General features: G+C 37.5%; 3 protein-coding genes across 8 annotated transcripts in view; 1 reads left to right on the forward strand and 2 right to left on the reverse strand.

Annotated features, from left to right (window-relative positions):
- LOC105833181 (high affinity cAMP-specific and IBMX-insensitive 3',5'-cyclic phosphodiesterase 8) overlaps positions 1-19136 on the reverse strand; it is a 42881-nt gene that overhangs the window by 16076 nt on the left and 7669 nt on the right. The window contains exons 1-2 of one of the 6 annotated variants that reach the window (XM_012674746.3): positions 2735-2989; positions 377-472 (exon numbers count right to left, since the gene is read on the reverse strand). The exons of 1 other annotated variant lie outside the window; for it this stretch is intronic. In XM_012674746.3, coding sequence (XP_012530200.1) covers positions 377-472; positions 2735-2831 — 193 coding nt within the window. In that variant the 5' untranslated portion in view covers positions 2832-2989. Of the gene's footprint in view, positions 1-376; positions 1595-2734; positions 2990-19136 lie in introns of those variants that run through there. 4 more of the 6 variants (XM_012674916.3, XM_036291361.1, XM_012674996.3 and 1 more) reach the window with 4 other exon arrangements.
- LOC118646948 lies at positions 2926-5386 on the reverse strand. The gene is made up of 3 exons (XM_036290908.1): positions 5372-5386; positions 4375-4975; positions 2926-2994 (listed from the first exon to the last, which is right to left on the reverse strand). Exons 1-3 carry the CDS (start codon positions 5384-5386, stop codon positions 2954-2956), a joined length of 657 nt encoding a protein of 218 aa, XP_036146801.1. The 3' UTR covers positions 2926-2953.
- LOC105833115 (protein Cep78 homolog) lies at positions 4975-8957 on the forward strand. Its single transcript, XM_036291363.1, has 6 exons — positions 4975-5962; positions 6206-6432; positions 6900-7271; positions 7430-7611; positions 7693-8085; positions 8326-8957. Exons 3-6 carry the CDS (start codon positions 7013-7015, stop codon positions 8860-8862), a joined length of 1371 nt encoding a protein of 456 aa, XP_036147256.1. The 5' UTR covers positions 4975-5962; positions 6206-6432; positions 6900-7012; the 3' UTR covers positions 8863-8957.

Raw genomic sequence — 19136 nt, forward strand, 5'->3', positions numbered from 1 at the left:
ATTGTTTCGGCTAAAATGAGTTCAATGAGTTCCGTTGCCATGAGCATTTAAATAAATTCCTTATTTCAACAATCTTAGATTTGATAAGATAAAAATTCAAGCCACCTGTAGCTTGCTTACGTGTTCATAAGAGTGCAAAAATATCATAATAAATATCATCAATATTAGTTAAGCAATTTATAGGAGTGGATTTAAATATCAATAAAATTTATGTAATTAAATTAATTGAAAAAGAAAGTACGCGCATATAAACGTCAATGTTGATAATATAAAAATCGAATTCATGATTTTAGATTATATAAAATGTAAGTACTTATATGATGCCTTCTAAAGTTTCATATATATAACTTTATGTAACAATTAATAATTAACTAACGTTGCGCTATTTTGAGATCATCCTCTTCGGTGATAAAATGGTTCTTGTTGAACGCGAGATACAGATTGTCTTGGTCCCTGTCGGTCTCTGTTGCATCTGTAAATAATATCTACGTGTAAATACTTGTCACCAATAAGCAACTAAATCAACTAATGTCTTAAAACATTTAATAAGCTCTCGAATCGACGCGAGATCAATAAAGTTCCTCACATTGCATTTACATATCTAGATGATAGAAATATTGGATAATGTACCTTTACAACTTGGAATACTGATACGTTGCATGTAACTGAACTTGTGCATATGTGACTATAAAATATGTATTAGCAAACCACTGTATTACAACAATAGTAAAGAAAGGAACGAATAAAACGTCTGGTTTACGTAATCTCCGCAGAACATGTACGCTCACGACATTGGCTTTAGCAATTTAAATAATGCCTAATAAACCTCAATTTTTTCTTATAGAAGTTACAAAAAAATGATGGTCGTTACTAAAAATAAGCATAGAGTACTAATCACGAAATGAAAAATAAAAGCTAGAAATAAAATTCTGATTGCATATCTACAAAGACAAATTTAGAAAAGACAAGGTTGGAAAAATAAATTTTTAGAAAAATTTGGCTAATTATTATCAAAAGATTATTAAATGATTATTGAAAAATAATCAATTCGAGCTTAAAGAAGTCACAGAGATGTGTAGAATTAATGGAAGTAATAGAATTAGAAAAATCTCCTTGAGATCGTTGGAGAACGATTTGCCTTTTGTCCTAGAATAGATCCTTGAGAGCGAAATATTATGCCGACTCGACATTGTGTTGTGCAAACTCCTAAATCGAAGAACTAGAAAAGCGTTGCTCTCTGGATTCGCATGTTCGATTAATTCATGTCTCGAACGATGACTCCAGTCGGCACACGCACGCCGTGATCAGTCGTAGACTAGGTCAAGGAGAATGACTGTTACCTGAGGCCCACCTTCCCCCCGTTCTTTCTTTCTACCTCTTTCATGAAAGGCATCCATCAGACAGACGCGCGGTAATGCGATTTCGATTTGATCGTTCAACTTTTGTTAACGTCATTACGGTTAGAAAATCAGAGGAAGAAATAAACATTTTATTTCAACAAGTAAAATCTCGTTTCACTATAAAAATATCCAGATAACAATTTTCTTCTATTATAATAGAAAAAAACTTATTATTACGATCAATAGTTCGTAATAAAAATTAAAATAATTGGCAATTTATTGTTATTAATAATACTAATTATTATTTAATAAATATTAAAACGTTTTATACATTTTTAAGAAGAAATGGTTCATTTAAATACTTTATCCTTAAGGCATATATTATTTAAAATATAAGAAGTATTGTGTTAAAAAGCAATGCAGTAAAAAGTAAAACAAGCATAATAAAAATTATTTTTCTTGTGATCAGAAGCTTCTACTGTTTAGACGAAAATAATATCATAGATAATTGTAATACTCTTATCACATGTACGTGATTCTGAAATTTGTTGACACATGTCGCATGATAATACAATGCACATCCATGTAGTGACATAATTATGAAAATGTTAACAATAATGTAAAATTTAAACAAACATTAAAAAATGTACATTTATATTAAAAATTCCAAAAGTACCGACTCTGCTACCGATCGAAGCATATATGCGAGATATATATTAAGTTAGTGCAACGCGGAAAGATAGAAATAATCATTTAAAAAATAAATTCTCGAATACTATTACTTTTCGAATACTATTACAGCCGTAAACGAGTTATACCAAACAAACAAGGAGCAAGCACGTAGCCATCCAGAATTCGACCTTCGACAGAAGATTACTATGCTTCGACGTTTGACGTTCTCCAGTCATATATCACGTGTATCCAAGAACCGATTATATTTTGCAATCAGTAGGAGACATTTAAGCGTCAAAAGTTTAATCAGAAACTGTACGTTGATTATAGGTTTTCACAGTGCCACTCATTGAGATTATTGAGAAATAGTTAATGTGATCGTTAAATTACTTACATTACATCTTTTTATTGTTTATCGATCAAATATATTAATTATAATATAATACAAGCTTTCAGCTATTGTATTGCAATCATTCTTTAAATTTAAATTATTAACACCGCAGGAATATTTTTTTAAATTTATAGCCGTGTGAAGTGTGAAATAAATTATTAATTGTGTCTATCTTCACAATAAAAAATTATATATAGTTTTACATTGTTATATGAAAAAATATTTTTTCTCAACTGTGTGGATAAATTTAAGTTTTATAAATATGTAAATTTATCTTCTAATAAAATGTAACGTATTCGAGAAAAACAAGGAGGAAAGAAAAACAACATACCGCTTGTAACGAGAGAACTGCTGGTTCCCGACGATATACTTTTCTCTTGCTCGACTTTGTGTCTCATGCACTCCAGTATGCTAATCTTGCATCCCATTCTTAAGACGAGCTCTCAGTTCGCGGTGGGGCTCCGTGCTATTTTTCACATCGTCGGAAACTTTGTAAAGCATCCGGCCACATTTTGAATCGTCAATGACAGCCGTGACAAGTATCGTTAGGTTACCTCTCATCGAAAGCGATTGGTACAAGCGAAATCTTCTCTTTTTCATTTAGAAAAGAATAAAATTGCTGAGAATTCAAAATGATTAAAGTGACATGTGTGCTTACTGTGCACGCGTGTGTGTGTAAAAATGCACGCTCATGCTTGCACCATATCAATTTGCTTATCTCAAGAGCGAAGGAAACAATCCTCTGCGCACTGATTTTGCATAACCCAAACATTGATTGTGAGAATAGTATTTTACATTAATTAACATATATAAAGGATTGCACTAACAAAACTGAGACCAAATCACTTTGAGACGATATGTTAAATCGCTTTAAGTCGCTCGATTAAACGAGCGAATGTGTCGATGAAATTTATGCCGAGTCGACCGGGATTTTTTCAATCACTTGGAGCTTCTTTCACTTTTAAATGAATTAAATAAACGGTTCGTTACGTCCACAAAGCGTGACAGTTGCTAATTGGTCATTGAAAAGCCAGATCAAACGCTTGCCCGCCGATGAGACGAACCGAAATATAAAAACTCTGCAACCGTTGACGATTAATACGGAATTGAGCGCGCGTCAAGACCGAGGCGAAGATTTCGCGTGCACGGGGTCATACGTCAGTACAATTTTCCCCAGTTCGCTTTATCTTATCTCCTGCCGAAAGTGTCTACACATGTAATTCAAAAGTTCCGCGACGCATCTCAAATAGCTGTATCAGCTTGGCAGCCACGATCCTCGGCGTGCGCAATTAGAGATGTTCTGCGCGAGATAGCCGTTCACGTAATTCGTCCGATTATGCGTGGGCATGAAATGGGCAAATAGTGTTATGTGCATAATAAACCGGGGGCACTGTTTTCATAATGATGCAAGTCTGTAGTTCCTAGTATACCGAGAGATACGAATATTTAAAGTTTAAAGTTAAAGAAACAGAAAAAATCTTTTAATAAAAATTAAAATTTTCATTTTTTGCGATTTTTTTCATACCTATATTATAAAAAAATATTAAAAATGAAATCAGTAACTATTCTTTTTTTACATAAAAATATAATTGATGACAATTTAAATTGTTTTTTATTTATTTATAAGGCATATATTAATCAGTTAATAAATTTAATTATTAAATGTCTGTGCAAAATAACTTTTTATGTTACCTAATAATATTAAGTTCCTATTTGATATCTTAGAACACATTAACATATATATATATATTGAAAAGATTTATGAAAAAATATTATTATTTGTGAATTTCAAATATAACGGATCATGTGTCAAAATTCGGCACGTCAAGATAACAAAATTAAAATGCATACATTTAATAATCGATTTGGTGGTATACTTAAATTGTTCGATAAATAAGAATAAAGCCGTTAATTGCCCTCGGAAATAAACAATGATAACAGGCCAGTGCGTTTGTACAAGCATGTACGTACGTTTACTGAGCGTGCCTATCGCATGTTTTTTAATACGACGCTTCGGACGATCGTAGGTCGTCCAAAATGGATCTTCGCACTGGAAAAGGCGATCCTTACGTCTGAGAAGATCAAACTTTTGTAGCCTCGTTAAGCTGCGCAGTGCAGTACGCGAGAGATCTTTTTTCTCCGAAACGTTCGCGCTGAAGTAGATATGGCAAATAGATACGGAACACTCGGTCAGACGCGGCTCCACGCGAACTCCCGACACGTCGGCATATTTGTAAGCGACGTATTTCGACGGCCGACACGAAGATAATGGGACAGAGGTGAAAACTTTTCTTGTCGAAGACTCTGGCGATGTCACGTATAAGGATTGCGACGGCGATGACGACGTTGACGATTTCACAGTGGCTAATAGTACGAATCGCGGGCACTCATACGCTTTGTCAGGCGGCACAGCGCTTCGAGGTGTGCGCGAGATTTTAATGAAGACAGAATCGGATGTAGGCAGCACAGTGGCCTCAGACTCACTGGCTAAATTGTACGATTTCTCGAGGACGTCTTTGAAATCTGCATATCTTGTTCGTTCAAAGTCTTCTACGCGTCTCCCGTCATCTATCTATCTCGTGTCTTCATTTAAAAGGATGCTACAGTTATTTGAGTAGTATTTAAACATACAACGGGGATCAGTATACGAAAGATCCGCGCGTGTTTGAACGATAAGCGGTGATTTTAAGCCGATAATACTCACAGACAATAGAGGGAGGGATAGGTAGAATTTGCGAGTAGCAAATACAAGATGTCGGGGAATTATCACTGTAAATTTAATCACTTAACACAGCGCCGTTTTTTATACAGCGACTATTTAGGGTCGTTTTAGAATTTCCGTGACGTAAGTTATCTTTGCGCAAGAGCTCATCGCTGCGTTTGTGTATCTATTTCACTTCTTATCCGTTGCTTTTAACACGATGCTTCTTAATGCGAGTCCTCAATTGGTGCACGTGGCTTGAGATACCCAAGTATTATACATTCGTAAGAACAGTTGAAATTGCTTTGTATAATAGCAATTATTCTTTTCTCTAATAGTTCCTGTTATGTGTTTCTATTGTATAAAAGTAGAATTATAAGTAATACGACATAAAATTTAAAGAAATTAGACATCACAGACTCGCGTTTCGTACGCGCTATTTAACAAAGCGCTATTTTATTTTTTACTTTTTAAAAATAAATTGCAATGATAATTTTATAGACCATCTATACAAATTATTTTGCTAATTCGGCGACGACAGCCTCTCACGAAGTTAGCTCAGCAAAAGAACTAATCAGCGTCGCGATGAAGCGGTGACATTTTAACAGATTCGACTATCGATTTTATGCTTTTTTTAGGAGTGAATCTTTTTGTACGCATTCAAATGTTCGATATTTTTACATTAATATCTTCATGCATTTAAAACGCGTCATTTTCCGAATTTTTGTGAAAACGGTATTAGGGGAAAAATTATAGGTTGTTAGAGAATAAAATTTATGATCAGGTAAAATTATACATGACATTATGCAAAACTGCAAAGAAAAAAATCCTAATAAATTATTTGAACATACATATAAGGTTTGTTATTTGTTTGAACATAAAATTATTTTTTAATTTAGTTATTTTAACTTAAAAACTCTCTTTATAGAAAATTTACTTTACTATTTATAAAAATATAAAATAATTATTAAGATATTTTCTAAGAATATAAAATTTTCTAAATTTGATGCAGAGTATAGATTGATTGCTTCTGTTTAATTACTTGTTAATCATTATAATTTTTTATATAAAAATATAATGTATGACATATCTTTAATGAAGGTACTATGTTACGAAAAAAGTGTAAAGCCTTTGCCGATGATACAAATGTATCTGCAAAAGAACTGCTTGCGATTTTGTGTCGATCATGTAAATTTGGAAGATTGGTCGCCTCTATTGAACAGTATAATGCAAGATCGAAGTCTGTCCAAAATTTACGGATATAGTCAAGATTGCCGCAAAAAGATTAGAGAGAAAATAGATACAGAAAAGAAACTTATAAAATTACGGTAATTAAAAAATATTGAAAACTTATTAATTTAGTAAATATATTTTTTAACATAAATTATTAAACTGCTTTGGTACTTAATTAAAAGTACATTTTTTAATTTTGAAATTCTTAATTACATAAGAAGATACTTAAAATCAGAAGATGTATAATTATGAAATCATACTTTTTGCCATATATATAACAGAAAATTATGTTTAAATTTTTTATATAAAATATTTAAAATACAAAGTAAGATTGTGAAAAGCAAAACGACAAATAAAATAACTTTTTTTGCTAATTTTATATATTCAAAAGTACACCTAACATATGTAAATTTTTGTAGTATAATTTAATATAAAGAATTAAATTATTTTAGAATCTCAGTTTTAATATTTTTCTCAAATTTTTGTAAAAAATATTCGAATGTGTTTGAAAAGCAAAATTAAATACATGATTACCTACGTTTTTTTCGGATACTACTCCCAGTAAGTTTAAGCTTGCAGGTGCTCCGCCGCAACAAAGGGACAATCGAAGGGAGAATTAAAAAACATGACAATGGCAAAAAATGATATATAAGTTTGTGAATCGCAAAATGGCAAATGGATTGGCATTCTGCTCGCACGTTCAGGAGATGCACACGCAAGGGTCGACAGCAGCCAATTTTATACACGAATTATCTACTACGATGCTTCGTTCACTCAATCGCGGTCTGTCTGAAGAACTCATTGATGATCACCAGCCTCACGCTCGATGGTATCCCTCTGGCACCCACGTATCTAAGGATTCTCGGTGATGGTCTGGCAAATAATCGTAATCTACGAAGCTTGTCACTGTCCAGATGTCGAATAGGAGATGCAGGTTGGTCAAAACTTGTGAAATAATCAAAATTTTTTAACAGTTAATATAACTCAAATTTATGTCTACTATTTTCAACTTCCCATACCAGATAAAATAAAAATAACCACAATATATTTGTCAAATGTATTTAAATAATTTGTTTTCACATATTTTTACAGGTTGTTATATGTTGTTGGAAAATTTACAACGTAATCCAACTCTTCATATCCTAAATCTATCGTCATGCTGCCTCACTAACAGAAGCGCAACATGCCTGTCATTGTTCTTCAAAAAGAGAAAAGCCGATTTGCTACAAAGCGGTCAGAAGGAGTCAGCATTACCTGGAGATGCTCGCACAACGGTATGTATTGAATGAAAAATATTACTCTAATGAAGACATCACATTTTCACGGGCAAACTGTTTAACATGTTTGCATTACAGGAGGAAGGATTGCGAGTGCTGATACTTGATAAAAATTATCGATTTAGTGACATCGGTTTGAGACAATTAACACGTATGCTGAAAAATGATCTTTGGCTCAAGACATTGTGCTTACGTGGTTGCGGAATTACGCAACATGGAGGAAAAATTGCATTAGAGCTTTTACAAATAAATAGCGTGCTTACACAGATTGATCTTAGGGATAATGAAGTATCGGCCAATATACAAGAAATTATTCGCAAGATTTTAAGGAAAAGAAAAATTATAGAAGAAAAAATACCGATAAAGAAACGATTGCTGAATCACAAGCATATCGTACAAAATATAATTTCAAGAAATAAATCATCGTCTCAGCATCTATCGAAAAAAAATAAACTTCTCGAAACTCAAACTGTAAGTTATTCAAATTTAGCATTAAAATTACGCTTAGACTTCTATTAAACGCAATTATACATGTAGCTAAAGGCGGCCGAGGTCAAACGTCATACAGGAGGCACCATTCAATTAAATGTTAAAAACTCCCTGGTTATGAGATTTTTAACGAACTTTGGCTGCTAGCTTCAGCTACATCAATTAGACTCTTATTAAAAGTGTTATTCATACATTCACTTGATATAACATTCTATGTTTCAGCATACTCAAACAAAAACGCAAAAAGATTGTATTTCACAAACACAACAAACCACACTTGAACGAAAGATGAGAAGAAAGGGTAAGAAATGTAGATCATATAGTTCAATGAAGACAAGTCAAATCACTTGGATCAATGCGGACGAATTAAAAAGTCGGCTGTCTTATATGATCGAACGCAATCAGAATTTAATAAGAGATTTGGAGAACAGTACCAATTTTCTACTGAAGGAAACAGATCGCCGTTTGAGTGCTGAAGAGGCATATCATAAAATACAACCCCGACTGCGAACTCTCAAGAATAAAATCGCCATGCAAAATTCCATTCATTCGAATATGCGTTACGAAAATAAAGTTTACGCAAACTTAAAAAATATATTCAACGAATGGAAAATCTCGACAAACGGGAAAATATTAAGTATAGACAAAAGTCTTTGCAAAAGAGTTGACCAGAATAAAATTAAATCTAATGTTTGTTATGATAAAAATCAACCGTTAAAAAATAAAATCACTAATTTTTTCAGAGAAGATCTTAAATAAAATTGTGGCATTAATAATTCTATATTGTACATACAATTACGTGTTGTATGGCAATTTAGCATTGAGTGTAAAATAAAAAGTATAGTACTATAAAATTGTCTATATTATTTTCTAGTTTTTATTATCCTACTCCACTTATATCAAGCACATGTACAAATCTTGTTTCTATTTATTATTATTTTTATTATTATTTCTATTTTCATTCTTATATATATTATCACTGAAAAACCACACATAAAATGTATGTAATGTACAATTAAATATTTGCAGTATATTTGTACTAGGATTTGTAAGCTTGCTAAGCTCAAATACTAGGAATCAATTGTCTTTGCAATTTTTCTCTCTCTTTTTTGTAAAAATGCATAAAAATCTTTTTCTCTTTAAAATAGGTACAAGTAAGGGCATCTGTATCAGCGAACAGTGAATGCGAACTTCATTAGTTTCAATGGAGTTAAATCAATATAACCTCGTACTAAGCAGTAGATACCTTATCTTCAAGGTTTCCTACAATCGGTATTTTCTACAGTCGACCTAAATGTATATAGTCGGCAATATACCACTTATGCTCTGTTAATATGCTATCAAAGAAAATCGATTCCTGTGTATATGTAGGATTATACCATTATAGGAGAAACATGAAAATATATTATAATACATCGACTTGCAAATGATCGACGCTTGGTACTCTCGGATAATTTTCTTAATATTGATTTTGAAAGAATATATAGTACTAGTACTAAAATTTATAAATATCTGCGCGCGCGGTTCTTTCAGAAGAAATCAATAAACAAAAATGGTTTATCAAATGTATTTTGCATGATACTTTATGCAGAATTCGCTATAAATATAAATATATTTGCTTTGCAAGTAAAAAAATCGCTGGATAAAATCCGCTAGATAAAATAAAAAGAAATTTCTCTTTTTTTAAAGTTACAAATTAATTAAAAATCTTTCTACATATATTTTAATTCTTCTAGTGGAAACTAATCAAAATCATAATCAGTATTAATTGCTTTTAATTTAATTTATTACTTTGCAAGAAAATAAAATGGAGTTTGTAACATTTGTCATTACAATCAATTATCAATGTGAGTTAATTGCTGATTAAATATTTGCAATTTGCAAAAACTATATATATAAGTGATTCTTCTTTTTCTTCCCTTTTCTTATAAAATGCTTTTGTTATAATTCTTTTACATTATATAATTAAATATAATATTAATTATATATTGTTACCAACGCACATTCCGTATAGAAAGTTTAAAGCTGATGTAAACTGTATTACCCAATACCGTTTTTTTATTTACTTATTTTATCAATTGTTGATGTAAAGACATTTCTTAAAAGTAATGTCGGTTCTTAACAAAAAGATTCACTAAGCAAACTTTGCTATATCTAATTTTAATTTTAGTTTGCGACTGAAATTACTACGATTAAACAAGAATCTCAATTCCTTCGTGATTTATCTTGGTAAGATAATAAGGTTCTCTGACTTAACATTCTTCAACTACTTCGTCGGCTACTTTTCCCTCATAATCTCCTAGCGCGATCGCATAAAATTACTCCTTCCTTTCTGGTTATTTTGGCACTAGCGAACAAACGCCGGAAACTTTTCGGCCCCACTGACGCCGGCTTATGCTAATGACAGGAATTCTAATCGTAGATTATAATTGTTAATTCGTTAAATGATCCACAACTTTTGTGTGTATTTCCATTTTCCTGCGTACTTTCAGTTAAAACTCGTTGACTTATGCTCGGTAATGATGTTTTATCTTTTCAATACAAGTCAAAAATTTTTATTTTATCCTTCAATAAGTTTTTAATTTATACATTGTATTTTTACAATGCAGATCTTTAATATTAATTTTAACATTTCAGATTAAATTATTTATACAAAAAATGCACAAAAAACAGAAACTTTGTAATTAGAAATTGTTTATTTTTTTTTGTAAAAATTGCGAAGAAATAAATCAAAGTTTCTAAGAATTATTTCTAAAAAAACAATTAATATATTCTATCTTTTTAAAATTATAATTTTGTAATTATCTTTTTTTTATTATTCATCAATGTTTGAGATTTAGCATTTTTAGGTTGTATCATTTATACTTGAAAGTCTTACATTTTTTAGAATCATAATTTATAAGAACTACATCTTTTTAGCTGATAGATATATACATTCTCCTATATAAATTTTTTAAGAGACTATAAAAATACAAAATTTAATCATTTTAACGACATTAAATAAATATTTCGAAAGAAGATCCGAAGATATATGTTTTGGAAAGAAAAGAAAATAAAGAGCAGTTTTGTGGGTGATTTTCTCGCGGATAAATTCCATCTGTCGAACGTTCGTCGGCTGTGCATGCCAGCACTCGTCGCACGGCCAACTGCAATTAATCCATTTTATAGATGCTGACGATGTAAATGAAGTTTCCGGTCGAGTGTCCGGAACGGGAAAAGAGTGGATGGAGAGCACCGGTGCGATGGAAAAGGGAAGCCAAACCGGCCCGTTCGATGCTCGTAAAAAAGACCGTGGCTTTAACCGCCCGGTTGTAAAACCCTCTGGAAGCAATTAATAATAACCGCCCTTCGCAGTTCTCGCCGAACGATAAAGCGAGCTTTCCCGCCTTTTCGGCGCAATCGTACCGCAATGAGAGCACAAACTCTGTAAAAGATCTCTCCGTGATAGAGTAATATTATAAAATACTTGTTAATTTTTTTTATTGAGAAATGTAATCAAGTATCGCGATATCAGGAGATTATTGAACGATTGATGTTCTACAAGAAAATTACTCAGCTGATGAGTCGCAATGACTTTTCTTTGGGACACTCAATCAGGCACGATGGGAGTTTTGTTTCGGGATGACGGAATACGGTTCACGGACAAATCGTAACGTCGTGTCGAGATATTGGAGGAAGCTCCTGTCGGCCTGCAGGTCTTCCTCGTCTTTTCCTGACTACCGGCGACCTTAGCCCGGTGATGGATGCGAGGACGCAGACTTTGCCGACAGCGCAATACCATATCGGAGCGAGGGAAGACACGGACGCAACACGTGCAATTCGAAACGTTATACGTTTCCGTATATACGTTTCTACCGCGTGATATTGCCACACCGGATGAAATGAGATAGCGGCAGGTAATACGTAAGGGCTACAGAAGAAAGCAGTTCGTAAATACGCGCAAAGATAAGATTTCTTTGGGAGGGCCTATCTCGGAAAAGGAAAGGTCCTATCGCGATTGCCTGTCACCTCGAAGAGAACGTTTGATGTGGCAGAAACATTCTGGTGATTCTATACTTAAAAGATAACGCAGAAAATCACGCAAATAATTTTTTCTTCCCTGCATTATTTACGTATTCGTTTGCAAAAATTTTCAAACACCCCTCGTATATTTAATGCAATTAAATATGTATAAATAACATGTATTCACATTCTATGTTATGTAATGAAATTTGATCAATCTCTAATCATATTTGTCAATCCATTATAATTTAATCCATATCAGAATACGGAAGAAATTTCACAGTCCTGGCGCGAGAAAGATACCCTCTCCCCCCTCTTCTCGCATCGATTATTCGCGAGAGAGTGAAATCAAACACCGGTTTTCGCCGGATTCCTTCGTGAATCTCGCAGACGCGAAATACTCCATCGGCCTCGTCTACGCCTGTTTATTCTCAATTTACCGCGCCGAGAGGTGGAAATCGTGGCACGAGTTTACCGTGCAATTTTCGATCCTTTTCTCCATCGTCGTCTCACCATCCGCCGCTGCCCCCATCTTTCGCCCATCCACCCTCGTCGCAACAGCCTGCAGCAACACTTCCGTCCGTCACCCTCCATTATTTACCACTTCGAAACGTCGAAGATGCTTCTTTCCACTCCGGTGCTCGAAAAATTTCATCCGCAGTCTCTTCAGTCCCGACGCAGGCGCCGGGTTCATGAAATTCGGTGACGAACTTAAATTGCAGCGACGCGTTCAGAAACGTTTCGAGTGTCCTCTTGATGATTTGCGATTCGCGCTACGAATCGAATTGCAAATATCGCGATATAATTAACAGTAAGATCGAGCAAATGACAATTCTTTGCTAATCTTTGCAGCATCTTCTCTGCACTTTAAAATTGAATTGAAATGATCAATAACAAAAAAATTAATATCAAACTTAAAATCGTTTCGTATCTCATTGTTACTAGTTTGCATTATCCCAATTGTTTTTTTTTTAAGGTACGCAGAAGTCCATGAGTTTCCTCGAAAATCTCCACAATCTCCCATCAGATATAATCCAGTAGTTTGACATGATAAGGAACGTGGAAAGACGAGGAAAGTATGCCGTGCAGCTCTCGATCCTCGAGCCGAGAGGAAAGGAAAGCCGTGGGAGTTGAGAGAATGCAGGGGGGAGGGCAAAGCGGGGGTGCGCGCTTTGTCGCGCTGCCTCGCTCACATGTCGAAGTTATGAAAATTAATAAGAAAAATTGCCCATAAATTCGACGTCTCCTTCGTGGACGCGCACCCCCGCGCCCAGGCTCGGGCAATAAAATTAGAATTATGTCGCGGCGGCTCGCGCGCCACGTCTCTCCTTTCGCCCCTCCCATCCCCTTTTCATGGCCAGGCAACTCCGTACGGGGGCGAGCGCGCCGACAGCCGGGGGTTGATAGCGTTTGTTAACGGCGCCGGAATGTGTCCCTCCCCCCCCCCTCTCCACGGTTCTTAACGTATGAGTTACCCGCCAAGATTACATCCATGCCTTACATCCAGGCCGCGTCTCCCTGTCGAGTGGGAGAACCTATGGTTATTAAATTCTGCGAGCACCTTCAGTCCTCCCCTCCCCATCCCCTCCATCCCTTTTTCTTTGCTCGTCGTATCTTTCGTCGATCTCGCGCGCGTGGAGGTTGACTTATCATCGACGATGCCGCGCAGAAAGAAAGCAAGTTTCACCAACGAGTCGCGGAGATAGGCGCGAGGGACGCGACCGAGAACGGGATGCACAAGAATTTTTATGAATCTTTTTCATCGCGCCTCCCCCCCTCCCTCCTCCTTAGTTCCCGAGTCTTGCGTAAAAAGAGGAAAACGCACGATATGACTCCGATCGCGAAGTGAAGAAGGCGAAGTTCCTTTTCCTTCCTTTCTTTCTTCAGGTTACTTATGGAGTTGGCGAATTTTTCTGTTCCCCTGTGGGTTTTGTTTACCTTTAATTCTGGGCGACTTCTGCACGATCACTCTAGTTTTTCCTCTTGCATATTTCAAATTCGATAAAGCGTTGTTTTACATATAAACAAAGTCGCTACATCAGACTATTTAATCATAACATTAAACAATAACATTGTTAGAAATTATAATTACTTATACATATTTTAAAATTATGTAAAAATCAATTACTTTACCGTAATAAACGATATTGTATTACTACTGCTTATTTTTTCCGAAAGTTTTATTAAATATTACATTAATTTTATGTCAGAAGACTAAATATGGAAATTACTAGAAATTACTAAAAAAAAAAGATTGCTTGTGATTCTTATAAATACTATTTTTTTCAATTTACGGTGGCCAGTTAATATCATATCTTTGGAACTTGTGTCTTTCTCTTTTCTTAAATCTGTTTTTACATTTTACTTTCGATTTCTCGATTTACAAGCGCGTTTACATCTACGTTACATTCTTCTCCGATTATGAAATCTCATTCCAGATGGAAATCGTGAACATCGGCGGCATCGACGACAAAAACACATACGTCAGTCAGAGAGTAGTAGTCGCTTGTTGTACGATACGGCGACCACAACCGGGAACCCCAACGTCGTGTGTGCATATACGCGTGCAATAATAGCGCAGCGGGCGCGTCCGGCGAGTCGAATCGATGACGAGCTGCCAATCGTGGAACGGCAATTTAGCCGCGAAACGAGTCAGTTGCCTGCGACCGCGAATAATCTCGACCGCGGTAGATCCTCCGCGATTCGCGAACGTGTATTCACCTACCGCCGCGAGGATAATCGAAAATTGCCGCTCGATCGACGAGGCCTTTATTTCGAGGGAGGAAACATCGTCCCTCCTCCGCGCGCTCTTCCCCGATTGTCGTTTGTTTCGTACACCGGCGAAGCTATTAACTTTGACTATCAAAACAATTTGTGCATCATATCTCGGTGTCATCGAAACGGCGTAATCATTTTGCAGCAGAATCATGTTCGAACTATCTTCCTTTTGTTTTCTCGTTTAACCTAGAGGAATAAATGCGCTCCACGTGAGAGACACTTTTCTTTGCGTTACTATTTTTTTCAAGCAGTACATTCCAGCTTTCATATTCATAACACAAAACAAAATGAAAAAAATGTTTGAAAATGAAAGAAAAATATTTTCATTGAAAAATACAAATTTTCGACGGAAATTGTTTTTACCGTGTAGGAATCATACAGAAACCATAAAGATCACAGAAAATTTCTTTGGAGAAAAATATAAAATGTAAAATAAAATTAAAAGCAAGCCGCTTGTACGAGGAGTGGTTGCTGTTTTAAAGGAAAACAAGCACATCAAGAGGTTTAAGAGATTTTAAAAAGCTTATCTTGATGACAATGTTGGCGCTGAAGAAAAGAGAGCGAAAGATTCGTCAGGAAACGGGGAGCGCGCCGATTCTGCTTCCTTCGCTTGCGTGTATTAATAATGGGGACGAGAGGGAAAAAGGTCCGCAGATATTGTTCTCTCCACACCGGACGAGCAGCAAAGTTCTCCGGGTATCTTCTCATTTCCGACTCAGATTATCCATCGAGGTAAACGTTTTATCTTAGCACACTACGGATCATCCTCCAATGACAGCTCACGGCCTATTAAAATTGAACGTAGGAAATAAAGCCCGGCAATTACGAAGTACTTCCTCGCTATATCATTTACGATTATCTTCTTCGGGACCCGGAAATTAAAACTAGATAGATTCTGCAGATGTGATTCTGCTCTGTGTCTCTATTAGACGTTAGTCGATTAAGTAAAATTGTTCCGTAGAGTCGACTTTATATTTATTTATTAATTGAGAAACATGCCGCAAATATGTAAGAGCATGTAAATGTAACAATGGGATGCAGATGCTGAATCAATTTAGAAGATTTACTGGAGCACACACAAATCCGGTCTCCCTTCCGGCCTGCCTCTCTCTCTCTCTCTCTCTCTCTCTCTCTCTCTCTCTCTCTCTCTCTCTCTCTCTCTCTCTCTCTCTCTCTCTCTCTCTCTCTCTCTCTCTCTCTCTCTCTCTCTCTCTCTCTCTCTCTCTCTTTCTTTCTCTATCCCTCTCTCTTTCTCATGTACGCGCCAACAATCAGCACTTTCCGCGCGAGGGAAAAATCAACATTCTCGCGTTCGCCGTATGCATGGCGATGATGTTAAAAGCGTGACGAACATAACACCGGGATGATAAAGTCGTCCATCGGTGTGTAACACGTTCTCTCTCACATATTCATTAGCCGCATTAGCGTTTCCTCCTCGCGGCGTTTACGCGCATAAATCGCTGTTTGCGAAGTAAAAAGGGCGGTGGCGCAAATTAAAAAAAAAAAGAGTAGGCCAGGGGTTGTTTGTGCCCGCGATCGCTTACAGAATGCGGTGGTATATGCGAGCGGGGCCGCGGGAAATCAGCTTTGTCGGCGTATCGGATTTCCGCCGTAAAAGCACGCCAAATTCGGCGTCGATTCGCTTTGAGGTACAGGTGCGGCAATGACGTTTAATAAATTCGCCGAGAAATTAACGCGTGCACGTTGCCCCGGCCGCTCGAAGCGTCAGCGGCGCGCCACGGCTGTCGTTTTCCCTGCTTTTCCTTCGGGCTTGACAGCCAAATTAAATTGGCAGAACGCGCGCGCGCGCGCGCGAGCGGCGCTTTCTGTCGCACTTTTGATAAGGCACTCGCCGATAAAGCCGACAAATTGATTCGCCAGGAGAAAAGCTTTTTCCCTCCCGCGGAATATGCTAATTAATTTTTACGCGCGAGATGTATTTACCGCAAAAATATTCGCGCAAGAGGGAACGCGGACGCGATTTGAGCTTTTCGTAGGAAAAAAAAAATGTATTACGCGCTGCGTGAGCTTAATTTAAGATACTTAACGAGATTCACGCGACAATTTCTGCGCATAGCAAAAATACTACTGTTGCTAAGAGCTCTATTTCCTGACGCGCACACACGTTCAGCCACGTCGCATCGCAAGCTCCATCGCAAGCTCCATCGCATCGCAAGCTCCTCCTTCGCTAAGGCTTTTAAAAAGCCCGTAATGCACACGTATTATTCCGTGCTGACCATCCGGGGCTTTCGCATTCGGGACGAGGATCTGGGACCGCGCCACCAATGGAATCGCTTAGCTACCGTGGCACTCTCAATTTTCCCAAGCAGCAGCCCGTCTCGGGGAAAGAGCACCCGAGCGCCGATAACGAATTCGTTTGCGAGCTACCGCCGCGCATATAACGATTATTCAAATCGTCTTCTCCGTGAAACGTCAGGAGCTTCGCGGTATTGAAGGATCCTTCGGTGTCGCTCGCGTGAACGCGGTAGGAACGCGGGGACGGGACGCAGACGAGAGAGGGTAAGACTCAGCTCTCGAGGAAGGCGCACAGCTCCCATCCTCTACCTACCCCTCTACCTACTCTGACTGTGTATCAACCGATCTGCGGTAGGCGACCCAGGCCATTAGGCAAAGCCTGTTGCCGTCCTCGTCCAACCTGGATCGTCTCCTCTCTCTCCTTTTATCCGCACCGCCTCCTGCCTTCCCTCCTCGCTCGCTTCCGCCGCCGTGTCGACGCCTTAACTGAAAAGGGTAAAGCACGTGTTCCCACGCGGGGATGCTTTTTGCACTCCTCCCCCCCCCCCCCGCGCGGCGGAGGTTTCGCGAGCCTGCTAAGTCCGCCGCCGCAATCCGCGGCACGTGCGTTTCCAAGACTCATCTCCCATCCTCTTTGCAAGACGCGATGCGACGTCACTCTCGTCAGGGTAAACTCGCGTCAGCGGGTCCTTTTACCACGTTCACCCAACTCTTTCTCCCTCCTTTTCTCTCCGGCGTCTCCTTGCTCTTCCGCGGGTAATTTCGATATCGATGCCCGTGCCCGTTCGACGCATCTCGCTCCAGATCGAAAGACTTGACGCCCAGGTAATTTGCAGCGCACTCCGAGATGCGCGCAGCCCGGTTCGTGCTCTCGCTTTAATACCTCCGTATTGTGCGTATGGCTCTTGTCCCGTGTATTATGAAGGCGCCATTGCACGAGAGATTTCTGAGGTGAGAGGATTCTCCGGAATAAAGCGCGCGAGCTGAATTATTAATTATATAAAAATAATAATAACAAAAAGAACATTTAATTAGATTGAATTTGTAACATTTTCTAATCGTACAATCGACATTTGACAAAACTAAGAATATGCAACAGTAAAATTTTAATGAATAAAAATATTTCATTAATTTAATTTTACAGTTGAAACAAGTACATGCTAAAGTTTAAAAAATTGTCGTCTTCTCTCAGCAATGTAAGTCACCTTTGACTGAGATTCTCTATACATCCTTTTTTTTCATTTTTATCAGTATTTTTCAATTTATCAGTATTAGTAAGAGTTTCGAATTAAGTAAATAAACTTTTAGCCAATTAAAAATCCATTACGTGTTTCTCGAAGGCTATCAGATTTTGTAAACTGCATAACAAACCATCATTAGCAATAATTTATGTTGTACGAAAAGCGATAATGCGATGGAAATAATTGACGACGACGGTCGGAGGCGCGGGCGTAAGTAGTAGCGGGCGTTACGGGTCAGACGGCCGTTCTAATTGAATCTCGTTTCGAGTGCCCCCACGCATAGGTAATTCTCGTTAGGTCGCCCGCGATAGTCCACTTTTTTGTTATTCATGGCGAACATTTTCGGGAAGGGCCACGCCCGTCCGGACTCAATCCCGTTCAAATTTCCGGTCTCGAGGCGCCTAAAGGAATTAGCATTCGATCTCGGCATGCGCCGCGGAGCACCTCATGGGAGTCGGCGTTCAACGGAAAATTCTCGTCGTCGTCTCGCTCTTGTCGGGGGGGGGGGGATAGTGGCGATATCTCCTGTACATTTCCGTGGCTTTACCCTCCGTATGCGTATTAATTAAACAGAAATCGGAGTAAAAAGAAGAAAAGGGAAGGAAATTTTCCGATCCGAATACCGGCGGCAGCGTAATCTTCGAGGCGGCTCGCGTTCGCCTCGAGTTTCGGCGGATTTACGACAGGGTGGTGGATTATTAAACATAGACAAGGGAGAAAGAGAGGAAGAAGAGAACAAGAGAGAAAGGGGCAGAA

This window comes from Monomorium pharaonis, chromosome 8, assembly GCF_013373865.1.
Source record: "Monomorium pharaonis isolate MP-MQ-018 chromosome 8, ASM1337386v2, whole genome shotgun sequence".
Taxonomy (NCBI): Eukaryota; Metazoa; Arthropoda; class Insecta; order Hymenoptera; family Formicidae; genus Monomorium; species Monomorium pharaonis.